The 16,009-nt window shown below is 36.5% G+C and overlaps 1 protein-coding gene across 1 annotated transcript in view; it reads right to left on the reverse strand.

Moving 5' to 3' along the window:
• Nucleotides 1–16,009, reverse strand: part of scn8aa (sodium channel, voltage gated, type VIII, alpha subunit a) — a 59,566-nt gene that overhangs the window by 14,022 nt on the left and 29,535 nt on the right. The window contains exons 15-20 of the mRNA XM_073875324.1: nucleotides 15,750–15,923; nucleotides 15,284–15,640; nucleotides 14,659–15,129; nucleotides 14,235–14,352; nucleotides 12,095–12,249; nucleotides 7,997–8,170 (exon numbers count right to left, since the gene is read on the reverse strand). Coding sequence (XP_073731425.1) covers nucleotides 7,997–8,170; nucleotides 12,095–12,249; nucleotides 14,235–14,352; nucleotides 14,659–15,129; nucleotides 15,284–15,640; nucleotides 15,750–15,923 — 1,449 coding nt within the window. The remainder of the gene's footprint in view (nucleotides 1–7,996; nucleotides 8,171–12,094; nucleotides 12,250–14,234; nucleotides 14,353–14,658; nucleotides 15,130–15,283; nucleotides 15,641–15,749; nucleotides 15,924–16,009) is intronic.

The raw sequence follows: 16,009 nt of genomic DNA on the forward strand, positions 1-16,009 counted from the left end.
TATATACATATATAACACTGCATTTATACATGTATATAGCCCCAAGAAGGAGAGAGAGAGACTCATGTTTAGTATTGGTTACAGGTACAGATAGGGGTTTAGAAGCACAGGAAAAACCTGGGATTTCGCTCTCGGTTAGTTTTTGAATCTCGCTTCTTTACACCTGTGGAGAAACGTTGTGGTTTGAAAGAGACAGAACATCAGACAAAACATATGGGCGATGTCGAGCATTAGGGGACCCCTGCAGATGCATCAAAAACCCCAACATACTGCAAGAACCTTACCCTTGCCCTTTTAACATTGCCTCTCCTTGACGTTCTCGGCTGAAGCATTAAATCCCATATAATTTAAGACACACAAACTACTGGGACCTGCGAGAAAAAATACAGGTAAACATGTACATATATGCCAAATTGCAAGTCATATTGTACGGTTTTAAGTATCATTATGGGATCGCAAATAGTAAAAGACACTGGACAGCACTGAAAGGACAACTCTGCGGGAGCTCAAGCCCTGGTCAATCTCTAAATGCCATTGAAAACAGCGTGGAAAAGGAAACAACCTTCATAGACATACGGCGTATACGTGCAGAGAGGTCACATTGGACCGTGTCTAGAAAATCGTATTGATTATATGTGTCAGCTGTCAATGAAAAATAGATTTAAAAGAAACCCCATGGCCAACCGAGAATGACTTTCAGAGCTGATATGTATTATTCAAGGAATTAAATGTCGATGGTCAGGCAGTGCTTTCGAGAGACCAGGCTTGAGCCTCCTTATAAAGGTAAATACAAACAGACCTTCACATTTTTAACCAGCCACTGACGAAGACTTGATAAAAACACACCAAAAGTCCACAACACTGAAAGCTAACCAACTCACAGAGGGGAGATTTCTATTAAAGGTGAAAGCTTTATTCTGAATGGATCTGTGCTCAGGACAGTCCAGGTTATGCTAACTTATTTAAACCGAGATTTCAAACAGTACAAGCCATGAATTAGTGGCAGTGAAATCTTTGTAAATGTCTGATCTTTGAGGAATAGTTCACCCACAAAAAATGTATAATTTTTAATGTCATAATTTTCTCACTTTCATGTCATTCTAAACCTGTATAAATTTCTAAAATAGTTTCTTAATTTTCATAAAAAAAATTTAATGTACTAACCATTTATTCTGTACCGAGCCCCTAAGGTGACATTGGAGCAAAAAAATCCAAAGTCCAGCTTCATGTGCTCATGTGTGAAACTTTCATGTGCTCACACGAAACCCCAATGTGCAGAACCTTTTATAAAGTTTAGTTTCACATGCTCACGCGAAACTTTAGCGTAAGCACGTGAAACTACCGCGTTTAGTTTCGCACAAACACGTGAAGGCGAAAGTTTCACGTGTGCACGCGAAACTAAACTTTAAAAAAAATCTGCACATTAAGGTTTCGTGTGAGCACATGAAAGTTTCACAACCGCGTTTAGTTTCGCGTGCTCACGTGAAACTTTCGCGGGCGCACGTGAAACTTTTGCTTTTATGTTCGTACACGATAGTTTCACGATAGTTTCACGTGCGCGCACGAAAGTTTCACATGAGCATTCTGCACATTAAGGTTTCGCGTGAGCACATGAAAGTTTCACACGTGAGCACATAAAAGTTTCACGTGAGCACATGAAACCAAACGTTTTATTTTTCCACTCCTTGGAGTAAGTGAGTGCGCGATAGTGTCACGTGCGCACGCGAAACTAAACTTTATTTAATTTTTGCTCCATGTTCCCTTAGGGGCTTAGTAATTCTGGAGTGTGAAAACTAGGGTACCTATTAAATAAAACTGTGCCTAGAAAAAAATGACCAGTACATTCTTTAAAATGTCTTCTTTTGTTTTTCACAGAAGATGAAATTCATACTTGTTTGGAACAACATATGGGTGAGTAAATTATTTATTATTTTGGGGTGAAATATGCCTTTAAATTCTATTGTGAAAAACAGATTTGGGGACAACCGTCAAAATTCACATATTCACAAATTTTTTATATATCACATAATAAAGCTTTCTCCTTCATCTACAGATCATCTGATCTTTAGGGGTAATTGTCACCTTTAGCCTCAGTTGGAACCCACAAGCACCCCTTTATGGAGGCCCCGGGGCCCCCTGAGTCGGCTGAGATGGCCCCTCAGTGAAAGCTTTCTTCATCTGTCAGCGCTCTCGCTCTGCAAGGCAAGGTCAATGAGATGTGTGGCTGTGACCAAATGGAGAAAATAAATAAATAAATAAATAAAATAGTCAAATGAAATTGAAAAAATTCAAAACATAATAAAAATGACCAATGCTTGTCATTCATACGCAGAATAATTAATAAGTGATCAATGCTTTGAGTATTGTGTGACCACCTTTATCTTCAAATTAATAGTTATATAATAATGTATATAGCAAAATAAATATTTTTTAATGGATTTTAACACACACACTCCCTTGATGTTTACCGAAACTAGAAATATGACCAAAGAGTAATTAAATAAAACTGTATGGGTGATGGAACAGATATATACTGTGACACAGACTATAGGGAACAATGGCACAATTACAGTACATAAATATGCACAAACACACACATGCTGGATATGATGCAGGCTCCTTGTGAAAGCCATTTGGTGCATCACACCCGTAAAAGCAAAGAACAGTGGAGAAACAGAGCATCAACACAGCAGATACCAGGAGGACCACTCACCGACTGCTGTATGTCCTCAACATCAACACATCTCAGCACTAACCTCAAGGGAGGGAAGAGCAGGTGTAAATGGGGGAGGGAGGACTGAACCTTTCTCATCTACCAAGAATGTTAGTCCAGCACCCGGGAGGGAAGAATTCCAAATGGCACTTTTGCGCCCTTGAAAGGTGCTGTGAGAAGGGAAGGCTATTCATTGGGTCATTCCAGTCGAAAGTGAGCAAAAGATTTCTTGCACGAAGGGCGTTTCTACAAGGACATCGTTTTGACATTTATGATCACAAATGATTGAGGGTTTTTTTCCCTCCTAGGACTTTTTGTTCCTCCCAGAGGTTTTTCTCCTAGGGGGTTTTTCAACCCCGGGGAGTCAGCCGACATTGGCTTAACTTAGCACCCTCTTGTATACGAGACATTATTAATACGCTCGCTTGTAAAGTTTATTCATAGCCGCTCCATTTTTTTCTACTTATATTGTCTGTCGATTTTTCTGCGTTTCCCCTGCAATGTAAAGCTGCTTTGAAACAATTACCAATTGTGAAAAGTGCTATATAAATAAAATCAAATCGAATTGAATGATCCTGGGTTTTACAGTTTTGCTATTTATTTTTAAACCAGAGGTAATGTATTTATCATACCTGGTATTTTAAACCGGGGCCTAAATATTACCTATTTAAACAACATATTTGTTACATACACTCTAAAAAAGCTAGTTTTTTTTCAAGCGAGTGTTAGGTCAAAAAGGACAAACCTAGCCGTTGGTTAAATTAACCCAGAAAATGTTTATATTTGACCCAACAATGGGTTAAAACAACCCAGCACTGGATTAAATCAACCCAGCATTATGGGTTGAAACAACCCAGCAGGTCAAATTACAACCCAACAGGCTGTGTTTGTCCTTTGTGACCCAACACTGGCCCGAAAACAACCCAGCTTTTTTGGAGTGTATAACAATTTAACACTTTCCCCGCCATTGACATGTTATTTCATCAATTCAGAGAAAACATAAATAAGTGTTCCTGATGAATTATTATCTACTAGATGGCGCACTTACCCAATTTATGAAAAAACTGAAACCATGGGGCTCTATCATACACCCGGCGCAATGCGTGACGCAAGTGTCTTTTGCTAGTTTCAACTCGGCGCAATGATCATTTTCGCATTTAGCGGCACATTGTTTAAATAGCAAATGCATTTGCGCCCAAGTTCTGGTCTGAAAACGAGGTGTGTTCAGGCGAATTGTTGGCGCGTTGTTATTTTGAGGCAACTAAAATAGACTACGCTATTGACCAACAAAAACCTGGTCTAAAGTCTAAAGTCAATTTTTTTTGTTATTGAAAGACCGCGTTAGTAATATGTGCCTATAAACGGGACGACAACGCGGGTTTGCTTACCACATACATGGATACGCAGCAGCACAAAAAGGCTTTTAAATATGAAAGATTAAAGGATTGAATGTAAAAGATTATTATTGAGTCTATTGGACGTAAATGAGGACCGATTATGAGACGTTTGAAGGCGTAAAGAGCTGCTTCACCTGTAGCCTGGTAAGTAAATAAATGCTTTGCTTTAAACAAATGCATTTATTTTAAAATGTTTTTTAAATGCTACTCCACGAAATTATTGTATATGATGACACTGTACCTGTGGATATGGTGAAAACATTTTAAAGGGGACATATTATGAAAATCTGACTTTTTCCATGTTTAAGTGCTATAATTGTGTCCCCAGTGCTTCTATCTACCTAGAAAATGTTAAAAAGATCAACCCAATAACTTAGTTTTGGTAAACCATTTTCTGCAAGCATTTGAAAAAATAGGTCATTGTAATTTGGCCCTTATTGTGATGTCAGAATAAGGTTATACCGCCCCCTTTATCTGCACTATCCAACCACAGCACAACCATTTAGTACGGAAAGAAAGAGAGAGAGAAAATATTTCACAGCACAATTGAGTTTCAATTGCAACAAACCACCATCATTGTGATCAGTGGTTGCACTTCATCCGCTCATTTGCATTTTAAATGACACACCCAAAACGGCACACTTTTGCTCAGACCTATTTTAGACTTAGTTTACATCTTTAAAAAAATCTCATAATATGTCCCCTTTAAGTAATGCCTTTTAAAAATCCCATAGCGCTGTCCGAGTGCTGAAACGCTTCGGCTCTCCACACGTTTGTAAATTCTTTATCTCTTGTTTGTATTTTTAGAATACAAACCTTTTCTTGCATATTTGCAAATTATTTTATGAGATTACAATGATTAGACAATAAGACAATGCGCTTAGATCTTTAAAATAGGGCCCAAAAACATTATTTACTAATTTTAAACTCTGTGTATGTTTTGATAATCGTTCTAAATCTGATCTCTAACAAAATTCCTTCACAAAAATTTATTATTTAAGCTTTTTGCTAAAAATTTGTATTTTTAAAGAAAAATACCCATATTTAAGACTTTATAAGCCGAGAAAAAATATAGATAGGATGGAACTTTTTTCCTGTTTTGTTTGTTTGTTTGTTTATTGTTTGTTTAAAAGCAAAGGGTCTGTTCTTTCATTTGATATATTTGTATGTTTACATATTTTTAGAAGAAAATTTTCCTTGAAGGCATTTTGTAAAACTTTTTGACGCAATGCTGCAGCATTTTTAGAGTGTATTGGCATGAATTTTCTTAATTAATAAAAGTAACAGTAATGTCTTTGTGTACCAAATGGCCGAATATGAAAGGAAAATGTCTTCGAGTGCTCTGACCTTCAGGGTAAATAGGGCAAAAGGATTCTCACTTTCAACTGGAATTCATCTACATTCACACAGAACAACAGCTGTCTACAGAACTACAGCTGGGAGGATGGAGGGTGGACACAGGGTGGGTACATGGGTCCAAGAAAACTTAAAGAAACCTTTTAAGATGCATTCCACTCAAAATCAGATTTTGACTATAACTGCTTATCATCTTTAAATTTTTTACTGTGGCATTACTGCAATTTGCCCAAAAATAATTCACTCTTTAAAAGTGCAATGGAACAAAGCATTAGCTGTGATTTAAAGATCTGCAGGCTGTGGTACATAAGCAAATCTATACTAATAATTTAAATACATTGCCACTGAATAATTCTATAATTATACAGTATATTGTATAGTTGCATGCAGGGTTTTTTTTAGGTTCTGTTGTGCTAGCCTACAGAATTGCAGAATAAAAGGCAATTTATTCGCTTTTTGAAGCTTAAGAACAAATTGCATGTGGATATAAAATGTGGGCAAATGTTCTCTTCAACCATTGGTGGTGGTTGAGGAGATTCCCCCATTCATATGTAAAGCGCTCTGAGCACTGAGAAAAGCGCTATATAAATGTAACGAATTATTATTATTATTATTATTATTCTTGTTACATTGATAAAACATCATATTAGATGAGAGGACTGTGTATGCAACTAAATTTCATTCATTAAACAGGTTATTTCAGGATATTTCATGTACAGTATGAATTCTGCTAAAAGGTTGTTAGTTCAGGAATAAGGTCAGAAGAAAAACACAGATGATTTGCTTCTTGACATGATCACTCCACTTGTAACATGTCCTCCACGTATCATGAGAGAAGCACATCCATACAACATTATTCTGAATCCTTTAGTTTGGAGTCCAAGTGTGAGCATTTTTATCATTTAGGCAAATTAAGCCAATAGATTTCCAAATACTACATCCATATAAATCTAAAGTTTGACTTTGTGCGGCAATACACATATAGTTATTGAATAACTGATTACATTTTTAATTATAATGGATTTTAAAATGCAATTTACACTTGGTGACTCCAACTATAAGGGTAAAAAATAAAAGGAGGTCAGAGGCTACACATATCAAATTGTTCAAACAACATAAGACATTATGCGATTATGAATAAATATTCAAAACAAGGTTCCTCAAGGACTGAGAAATGCTTGAATATCATGTCAATAATCTTCACTATTGCCGATTATATAGTCTAATAAGTCTTTCCATTACAACACTTACTCTATGTGATATGTGATATATGTTACTGCATACGTCTTCAGTCAACTTGCATACACAGCAAATTGCTTTTGCTTTAATCAAACTAAATATTTTTCATATCACAGAATTCAAAGCCTGATACTGTTGTATACCTGTTATATCTTTCCTTATATTGAATATTCAAGCATCTCAGGGTCACACAGAAACATATATTTTTTTGCATGGCTATGCATGGGTGATAGATCATAAAGAGATGATGTAATTGTAAGAAATAACACAATTTAGAAACAAATAATTGACAGTATTACATTAGCATATATATTTAGGCATATATACCGATAGTTTTTCTTTTCACCCCTGCATACCATAACACTGCATCTTCATAAAAAAGATCCCATTTAAGTCCAGCTCAACACATTCACATCTTGTTTATAAAAGGGAACCATCCTGTTCTTTATCCTGTTTGCCCTTGACTATCACATAATATATCTTCATGGTAACAAGACAGTGGGCAGGTACTTGTCTTGACTTCACATCACCTCCTACGTCAATTTCCTTTATAAATGACAGCTTAAACTAAATGTTCTACCATTTTAACTATTTTTAAACTATCTTTAAAGGGGTCATGACATTAGGAATCAATTTTGCCTTGATATATTGACATATAACAGGTCTTGGTTTCATTAATGCATCTGTCAAGTTTCATTGTTTAAAACTCAGTTCTTATCAATAACAAAAGCATTTAAGCATGCAGCCTGTCAATCATAGAAAGGGGCGGGACACAGAGCCAGGCCGAACACTCTTAAAGGGAAAACACACAAATCAGAGGATGAACAACATGGTGGGAAAAGGTTATAAATTACCTAAATTTGTATGTTTTCCATTTAAAAATCTTGAGTAATATTAAGTAAGCTACACCTCAGAGAACATAATAAAATAATAAATAGAAACATGTCATGGCCCCTTTAAAACTCACTTTCTGCAAACACTGCAAACATTATTGTCTTCATACAATTAATACTGTTTTAATGTTTGAAAATAATCAGTTAATAAACCTCCAAGTCTAAAAAAAGCTTTCATAATCTTAAATGCCTTTACCAATTTACAGCTTTTTTGGAAATATGTTGAAATGTGTATATAGACTAGAGTAAATTTATCATCAAATGTGTTAAATTTACTTATTTAATACAATATAACTTATCAATACCTAGTCAGTTCTTTTTTTGCAGGATTGTACCCATAAACAAAACATGCATGTGCAAGCCTCACAACAAACATAGCATAATTGAAGCAAACTTACGTCAACAATGAAGAAATCCAGCCAGCACCAAGCATTGGTGAAGTACTTGTAAAAACCATAGGCCACCCATTTCAACAACATCTCTAGTATGAAGATGTAGGTGAAGACCTTGTCAGCATACTCCAGGATGATCCGGATAGTTTTCCTCTGTTCAATGTTCACATCCTCAAAGGCCTGCAGCAGACAGCATGTGTTTACATTACCATTGCTTTAGTGCATGGTATTTTTGGCAAAAAAAAAACTGTCTCATTTGAAGGAACACTCAACTTTTTTAAAATATGCTTATTTTCCAGCTCCCCTGGAGTTAAACATTTTATTTTTACCGTTTTAGAATCCATTCAGCCGATCTCCGTGTCTGGCACTAGCACTTTTAGCATAGCTTAGCACAATCCATTGAATCTGATTAGACCATTAGCATCGCGTTCAGAAATAACCAAAGAGTTTCGATATTTTTCATATTTAAAACTTGACTCTTCTGTAGTTACAACGTGTACTAAGACCGACAGAAAATTTAATGTTGAGATTTTCTAGGCAGATATGGCTAGGAACTATTTCTGGCGTAATAATCAAGGACTTTGCTGCTGTAACATGGCTGCAGCAGGCGTAGTGATATACGCAGCAGCCAAAAATAGCCCCCTCCTTAGTAACTTTCAATAGCAGGGGACTATTTTCGGGCACTGCATAATATCAATGCGCCTCCTCCAAAACGGTAAAAAAAATCTAATATTTAAATCTAGAGCTGGAAAATGAGAATATTTTCAAAAAAAGTGGAGTGTCCCTTTAACAACCACCCACAAACTAGTGTCACCTTGCAGGTGCTATGCTTCAATTGTATTTAAATAGAGTTCATATAGATTGCGCAAATAAATGATGCAGGACTTGGTGGGTTTTTAAGTCCACCATCCACTAAATTTCTACAAAGGGCTTTAAAAGATGGTGGACATAAGTATTTGTTTAATTTTTTAAGGGCTTGCTTCTCAACAAAGCTGAGACTAAATATATATATATATATATATATATATATATATATATATATATATATATATATATATATATATATATATATATATATATATATATATATATATATATATATATATATATATATATATATTTAGTCTCAGCTTTGCTTCATATATATATATATATATATATATATATATATATATATATATATATATATATATATATATATATATATATATATATATATATATATATATAATTTTTTTTATATTCATGAACAATATTATAAGGCTGGGAATTGCTAACAATTTACAATTTAAACAAGGTGCACATTCTGAACAATGCACATTTCGGTAAACAAACTAAAACATAAATATGCAACAGTGAAATTCAAACTTAAAACATATAAAACAGTTTTCGATACTCAAACCATGCCCATAAAACCCTTTCTCTTGAAAATGCAAAATACAGAAGACTTGCCAACCTCATCTTTACAATTACTGCATTTGAATATGAAATGCTTCTATGTCTCTTCAGGTCGAGATAAAGCATGCACATTATGAATCAATTCAGTGAATTCCCGAATTAATATCGTTTTGGAGAATTAATATTTTTCTCCAGCCCTACAATAACATTCTCTAACCGATTCTAAATAAAGCAAGTGGAGGAAAAACATGGCACACATTGAAGCAACTGAACAGAAGGCAAGGTGTCTTTGTGCAATAATTCCGTTAAAACACAAGCAGTGTCGGCTTTCAAAAACCAATAGCATAAGGCAAGGTCCCTGATTCTATTACGCTTCTTTTTCTGCCAACATTAGCAGTGCCAAAGTGAGGAACATTTCCAGTGCCAGAAATAGATCCCCACTTGGATGAATGGTACAGCCCATTAATCACGTCACCCGGCAATACAGTTCTGGACTCAGATCGCTACATGCTACAATTCCTGCTTGCACTGCACCTTCACATTATATACAACTGTCTACACAGAAAAAATCCCAGCTATAACAAATAAACCTCATAATTGGATGGGATTCACGGAAATTAAAAGGTGGCATGAGCATTGAGTAATTTTAGTGAATTTAGTGAAACGTAATAAATACACAAACATTATCATGACTGGTTCTAGCACAAACATGCACATTAAACTTAAATTGTGCTTTATTTACATATGTTACCTCATCATTATGATGAATACTTTCTACACTGTCAGAAAAAAAGGGTCCTAAGATGGTCCTAAATGTCTTTAAAAAGGTCCTTATTTGGTACCAATATGTTTCCTTTGAGGTACTACAGTAACATGCACTTTTTTGGTACCAATATGTACCTCTTAGGCACTAACATGAACTTTTAAGTTGCAACGACGTAATTCCTGAAAGAGTAGGGCTAGGGACCAACTTTTTGACCATTTTTTCTGACTGTATATGTTATCCTGTCTGTGAAATCCAGGTAAAAGTCTCATAATCTAATAAGAGTTTGATTTCACTTATTAATTTCACATTGATTTCACCTATTGTGCCCCAGTTTACAAGATGTAAAAATCCTTCGGTGTCCCAAGAATGTGTATGTAAAGTTTAAAGGAAAACACCACCGTTTTTCAATCTTTTACTATGTTCTTACCTTAACTTAGATGAATTTAAACATACCTATCTTTTTCAATGCGTGCACTTTTAATCTTTGTACAATACCTCATGAATGTGTTAGCATTTAGCCTAGCCCCATTCATTCCTATGGCTCCAAACAAAAGTTTCATTTTGTGCCACTATTTTTACTTGTATAATTATTCATGTAACAGTCTTTAAATAGGGAAAACATGGAAGTGTTGGGTGGTTTTAAATTCATCCCTGTTTGGAGCCATAGGAATGAATGGGGCTAGGCTAAATGCTAACACATTCACAAGGCGCTTTACAAAGATTAAAAGGGCACGCATTAAAAAAAGATTAATTTGAGGAAAGAACATTGTAAAATATTAAAAAACGGTGATGTTTTCCTTTCAGCTCAAAATATTTCACAGATAATTTATTATAGCATGTTAAAATTGTCACTTTTTAGGTGCGAGCAAAATTTTTTTGTGTGTGTGTCCCTTTAAATGCAAATAACCTGGTGCTGGAGGGCGGAGTTTATGCAGCAAAACGGCACAATAAAGCAGGGGAATTTCACGCAACAAGTCCGTAGCGGTGTTAAGCCTTATATGTTTGAACCGATCTATCATCCTACTGTATTTGCATATTAAATGCGTGTTTATGATTTAGCATTTTGGTATAAAAATAAAGACATATAGCTCAGGTCTCATGCTGCCTTCACGTGCTTTATAGTTAATGTTTAAAAACAGTGACAATGATTTCAGCATTTTACAAGAAAATAAACTTCCACAGACACTGTTGTCAGAAGTTTACTTCATGACCAAACCACAAAAGCATGTTTAAATGATCTATAACACAAATCTAGCTTAAACTAAAAATGATATGAAATATTTTATCTGTATTTTTATCGTAAAATCACATACACAGCATGTTGCTTATACTGTATAATATTGACGGGAATACAGTCGTGTTGTGCTGTCACTCTCTTTCTCTCTTGCACTGCGTTAATCCTCATCTTCTTTATAATCTTCAGAGAAACAGATAAAACAACATGTTTTATGCTTATATTGTAAATCTAGGAAGGGAAAAGAGTCGCGTTGTGCTGTCAATCACTAAGTGAACCCTCCGCAATGGCCTTTTATTGGTCTATAACACGGAAGAGACAGATCGTGAAAACAACGTAAATTAAACAAATCAAAGTCATGTTTGAAATCGCAATGACACCCGCTATAAACTCTCTACTGACACGCAGATCAAGTGTGAACTGAAGACCTCTTTGGTGGAGATGCGACGATACAACACTCGCAACCGCTGGTGGGCGCGGCTTTCCCCTTCAATGACGACATTAACGGGAGAATCTCACCACAGTATTTGAATTATGCGAATTATTTAAATGATATTACGGATATACAGTATTTTCACATAATTTAATTTTCTTTAAATTATGTAGGATGATTTAATGTAGAAAATCACAAAATACTTTAGCTGGGTTTTCACAGACTGGATCACATATCTTATAAACCTAATAAGAAACATGTATGTATTCTCACCAGTGCTCCACTACTGAGGAGAATCATAAAGATGATGATGGTCTCAAACCAGTTGTGCTCCACAATGAGATAGCAGGTTTTTCTGAGGAACCACCAGTACTTGCCCCAGCCTTCGGTGATGGGCACATCACAACACTTGTAGCGAGCAATACAAGCTGCAAAACAGCACATTATTAAACACAACTTTAACATTCAGTCTAACTGCATCTGCAACTCAATAAAAAATAGATAAATAGAAATACAGATCCAGTCAGACACAGAGAAGCTGGTAAAAGATTCAAGCATTACTTTTCATTTTAACATCATCTTTATAGTTCATTTAATTTAGTGATATCAAATCTTTAAAAAAGATCTTAAACTAAATTACTTAATTTATTTAAAAAAAAATTATTGCACCGAAACAAATCAATAGGCAATGTCTGGTAACTTGTAATATTGTGTAAAATTTATTTATATTATCAAGCAAGAGTATAATGTTGCAAAACTTGTTTTAAAAGCACGTATCAGGTTTATTTCAATGCACATAGGGTATTTATGTTAATTTTATGCAATAAAAAATTACATTTGCACCATTTTTATGAAAGTTAATACTGAATGGACCTGAAAATGTCAAATGGTGTAACTGCCAATTGCGCCAAAGAATGAGAATTTATTTCTAAATGCGTTTTTTAATGTTTGTCCTGACATATGCTGAAAACTACCGAGCCCCTAAGGTGACATTGGAGTAAAAAAAACCTAAAGTTTAGTTTCACGTGCGCACGCAAAACTAAACGCGATAGTTTCACGTGAGCACACGATAGTTTCACGTGAGCACGCGATAGTTTTACGTGAGCACGCGATAGTTTCACGTGCGCACGCGAAACTAAACTTTATTTAATTTTTGCTCCATATCCCCTTGGGGGCTCCGTAGAAAACAGCTCTGTTTTTAAAAAAATCTTTGTCAAATTATGTAAAAATGTATGTTAAAAAAATCATATTACACAAAACTGGATGATTATATTTTATTCCACATTTTTATATATATATTTTCGTTTAAAAAAATATGAGTTACACCAATTGACACAGACCGGTTACAGTTACACCACATTGACATTTTGCAATTATCTTTCAAAATGAAATAAAACCAGAAATTTTAGACTTGGTCCTCAAAAAAGAGAATGTATGCAAATAATCTGCAAATTTATTTTGAAATTTTAACACTTTTACATTTAATTGAACCATACAGACACAAAATAATTAACGTTACGTCATTGACCCTTATGCCAAAAAAATCATTAGGCTATGTAAATATTATGTTCCATGAAGATATTTTGTAATATAAATCAAAATATAAATCAAAACTTTATTTTTGTGAGTGGATGATGTTTCCAAGGACTTCATTTGGACAACTATAAAAGGCGATTTTCTCAATATTTTGAGTTTTTGCACCCTTAGTGCGCACTCACATTATCCAAACCAAACAAATCCATGCCCCAGCGCGATTGTCACCCCTCCCTACTCCCCCAGGTGCACGCACTCACACTGTACTTTTTATCAATCCGAGTCCGGGCGCGCATTCGTCATTAAGATGCGATTGTTTTGAAAAAAGCAGGAAGTAAAGCTCTCTCTTAACACTGGAACCAATGTTAATGATAAGTCTGTGTTTTTTATTCGGAGTCGTTTGGTGCGCGATTACAGACAGCCCTCTCACATGTCATCATATTGCTTAGTTGATCTGTCACGTGTGCAGCTCGTACATTCACGTAACCCCGCTGCTCGCATCAAAAGGTTTTTACGGAGGCAGATGAAGGTGAGTGGTCGCGCAACTGACGTCTCCACCTTTTGAATCGCGCTCAAGTGAGCCCAAGTGAACCGCGCTCCGGCCCACCTCTGCAACCCAGCCGCGGCGCGATTGACCAATCCGCGCCTGGGCGTGGAACAGAGCGATCACACTAGTCAAACAAACCAGGCTTTGGGGGTCAAACGCGTTTTTTTTTTTTTTTGATAGTGTGAGTGCGCTTTTAGATTCCAGTATCTTGGCCAAATATTGTCCTATTTTTTCCAGCTTTCAGATGATGTATAAAAAAATCCCTTATCATGTGGTCCGGGGTCACATATGAGAATTCAGAACTAAATGTATGAAGCTCCTTTACTGTCTCACCTTCAGTCCAGCAAGCTTCAGGGTCCACATACTCTTCTACTGCTTCCACCACCACTGCTTCTTCCACCTCTGGTTTAATATCTATGGTGCTGCCTTCTGATGAGCTGATATCATCCAACTAATGAGAAAGAGAGAGAGACAGAGACAGAAAGAGAGGTCAAAAGTGTTCGGTTTCTAAAGAATGAAACAACAAGCATGTGCTAAAAATCCTGCATACATTTGAGCACCACTTTGACACAGTACACTAGACCCTAGTGCATACGTATCAATATCATGCAACAAAAATAGCAAATACATCTGTTTAAAATCAATGAACATTTACGGTTGAATCAATAACCGCAGAGGATTAAGTTTCACCCAGTAGCAACTAGGTTAAAACCTAAAAGCTCTGTACATCACAAAATCACCTCTATTGCACACTTACTTCTTTGCTGCCTTCAGCTTCAGACTCGCTGCTGAAATCTTCCGTGTTGAGATTTTCAAAGTCTGATTCCCCCACGGCAATGGGCACGCACACAGTCAGGTTGGGGTTGTGGATGAAGGACATGTGGTCGTCATCAATCATGTATTTGCCCACGCTACTACCAATGCCGCTAGTGGTGCCGTTGCCGTTCTTCTGATAGTCCAGGTCACGGCTGATGTCCACACCAGTGTGATTGGCAATGCAGTTGAGTTTCCTGTCATACATGTCGTCCAGCGGCTTGGCCTCCTCTGTGGCCTTCCTCCTGAGGACGATGTTCACCACTTCTCGAACTTTGGCCTTCACCCATGCTATTCCCTTATGAATGCGAATAACTGCGATCTGCAGGTTGTTCATCTCGCCATCGTCATCGGAAGCCGCAAGGTTGTCCGCACTGAACGAGCTCAGCAGCAAGGCAAGAAACAGGTTCAAGACCTAATCAGCGAGAAACCGTAATGGGGTTAAGTTGCGTTTCGTTTTAAAACGACTCGGGTTATGTATATTCGCGAGTTCCCTCGAAAGCATGCTCACAGCAAGGTAATGAAAACAGGTAAGTAGTCAACCATTTTCTGAAAGTAATTTTACTTACCACCAAGTTCCCTATAACCATGACCATCATGAAGACAATGAGACACATCCCTTGTCCAGCCACCTCCATACAGTCCCACATGGTCTCGATCCACTCTCCACACAGTACCCGGAAGACGATCAGGAAAGAGTGAAAGAAGTCGTTCATGTGCCAGCGAGGAAGCTCACAATCCCTAGCGATCTTACACACACAGTCCTTGTAGCTCTTCCCAAACAGCTGCATGCCCACCACAGCAAAGATGAAGACAATGATGGCCAACACCAAGGTCAGGTTTCCCAAAGCTCCCACTGAGTTTCCAATGATCTTAATCAGCATGTTAAGTGTGGGCCACGACTTAGCCAGCTTGAACACTCTCAGCTAAAGAGAAGCAAAATAAGATGTTTATGGTCCATAAACACCAAAATGTATTTCTTTACATTCCAACATTCTGTCCCATTCTCAAGTTTTCAAACAGCAAAATGTTTACCAATCTGAATGATCTCAGCACGGAAAGACCTTCCACGTTGGCCAAGCCCAACTCCATCAAACTCAAGCTCACAATGAAGCCATCAAAGATGTTCCAGCCCTCTTGGAAGTAGTAGTAAGGATCCATTGCAACCAGTTTGGCAAACATTTCGGCAGTGAAGATACCAGTAAACACCTAGGAAAGAAACGCAAATTCAAATTCATTATATCTCTACTACTTTCCTAACTATGTGTTCCCTGTTGGTATTTGACGGGAGGATA

This window comes from Misgurnus anguillicaudatus, chromosome 13, assembly GCF_027580225.2.
Source record: "Misgurnus anguillicaudatus chromosome 13, ASM2758022v2, whole genome shotgun sequence".
In the NCBI taxonomy this organism is placed as follows: Eukaryota; Metazoa; Chordata; class Actinopteri; order Cypriniformes; family Cobitidae; genus Misgurnus; species Misgurnus anguillicaudatus.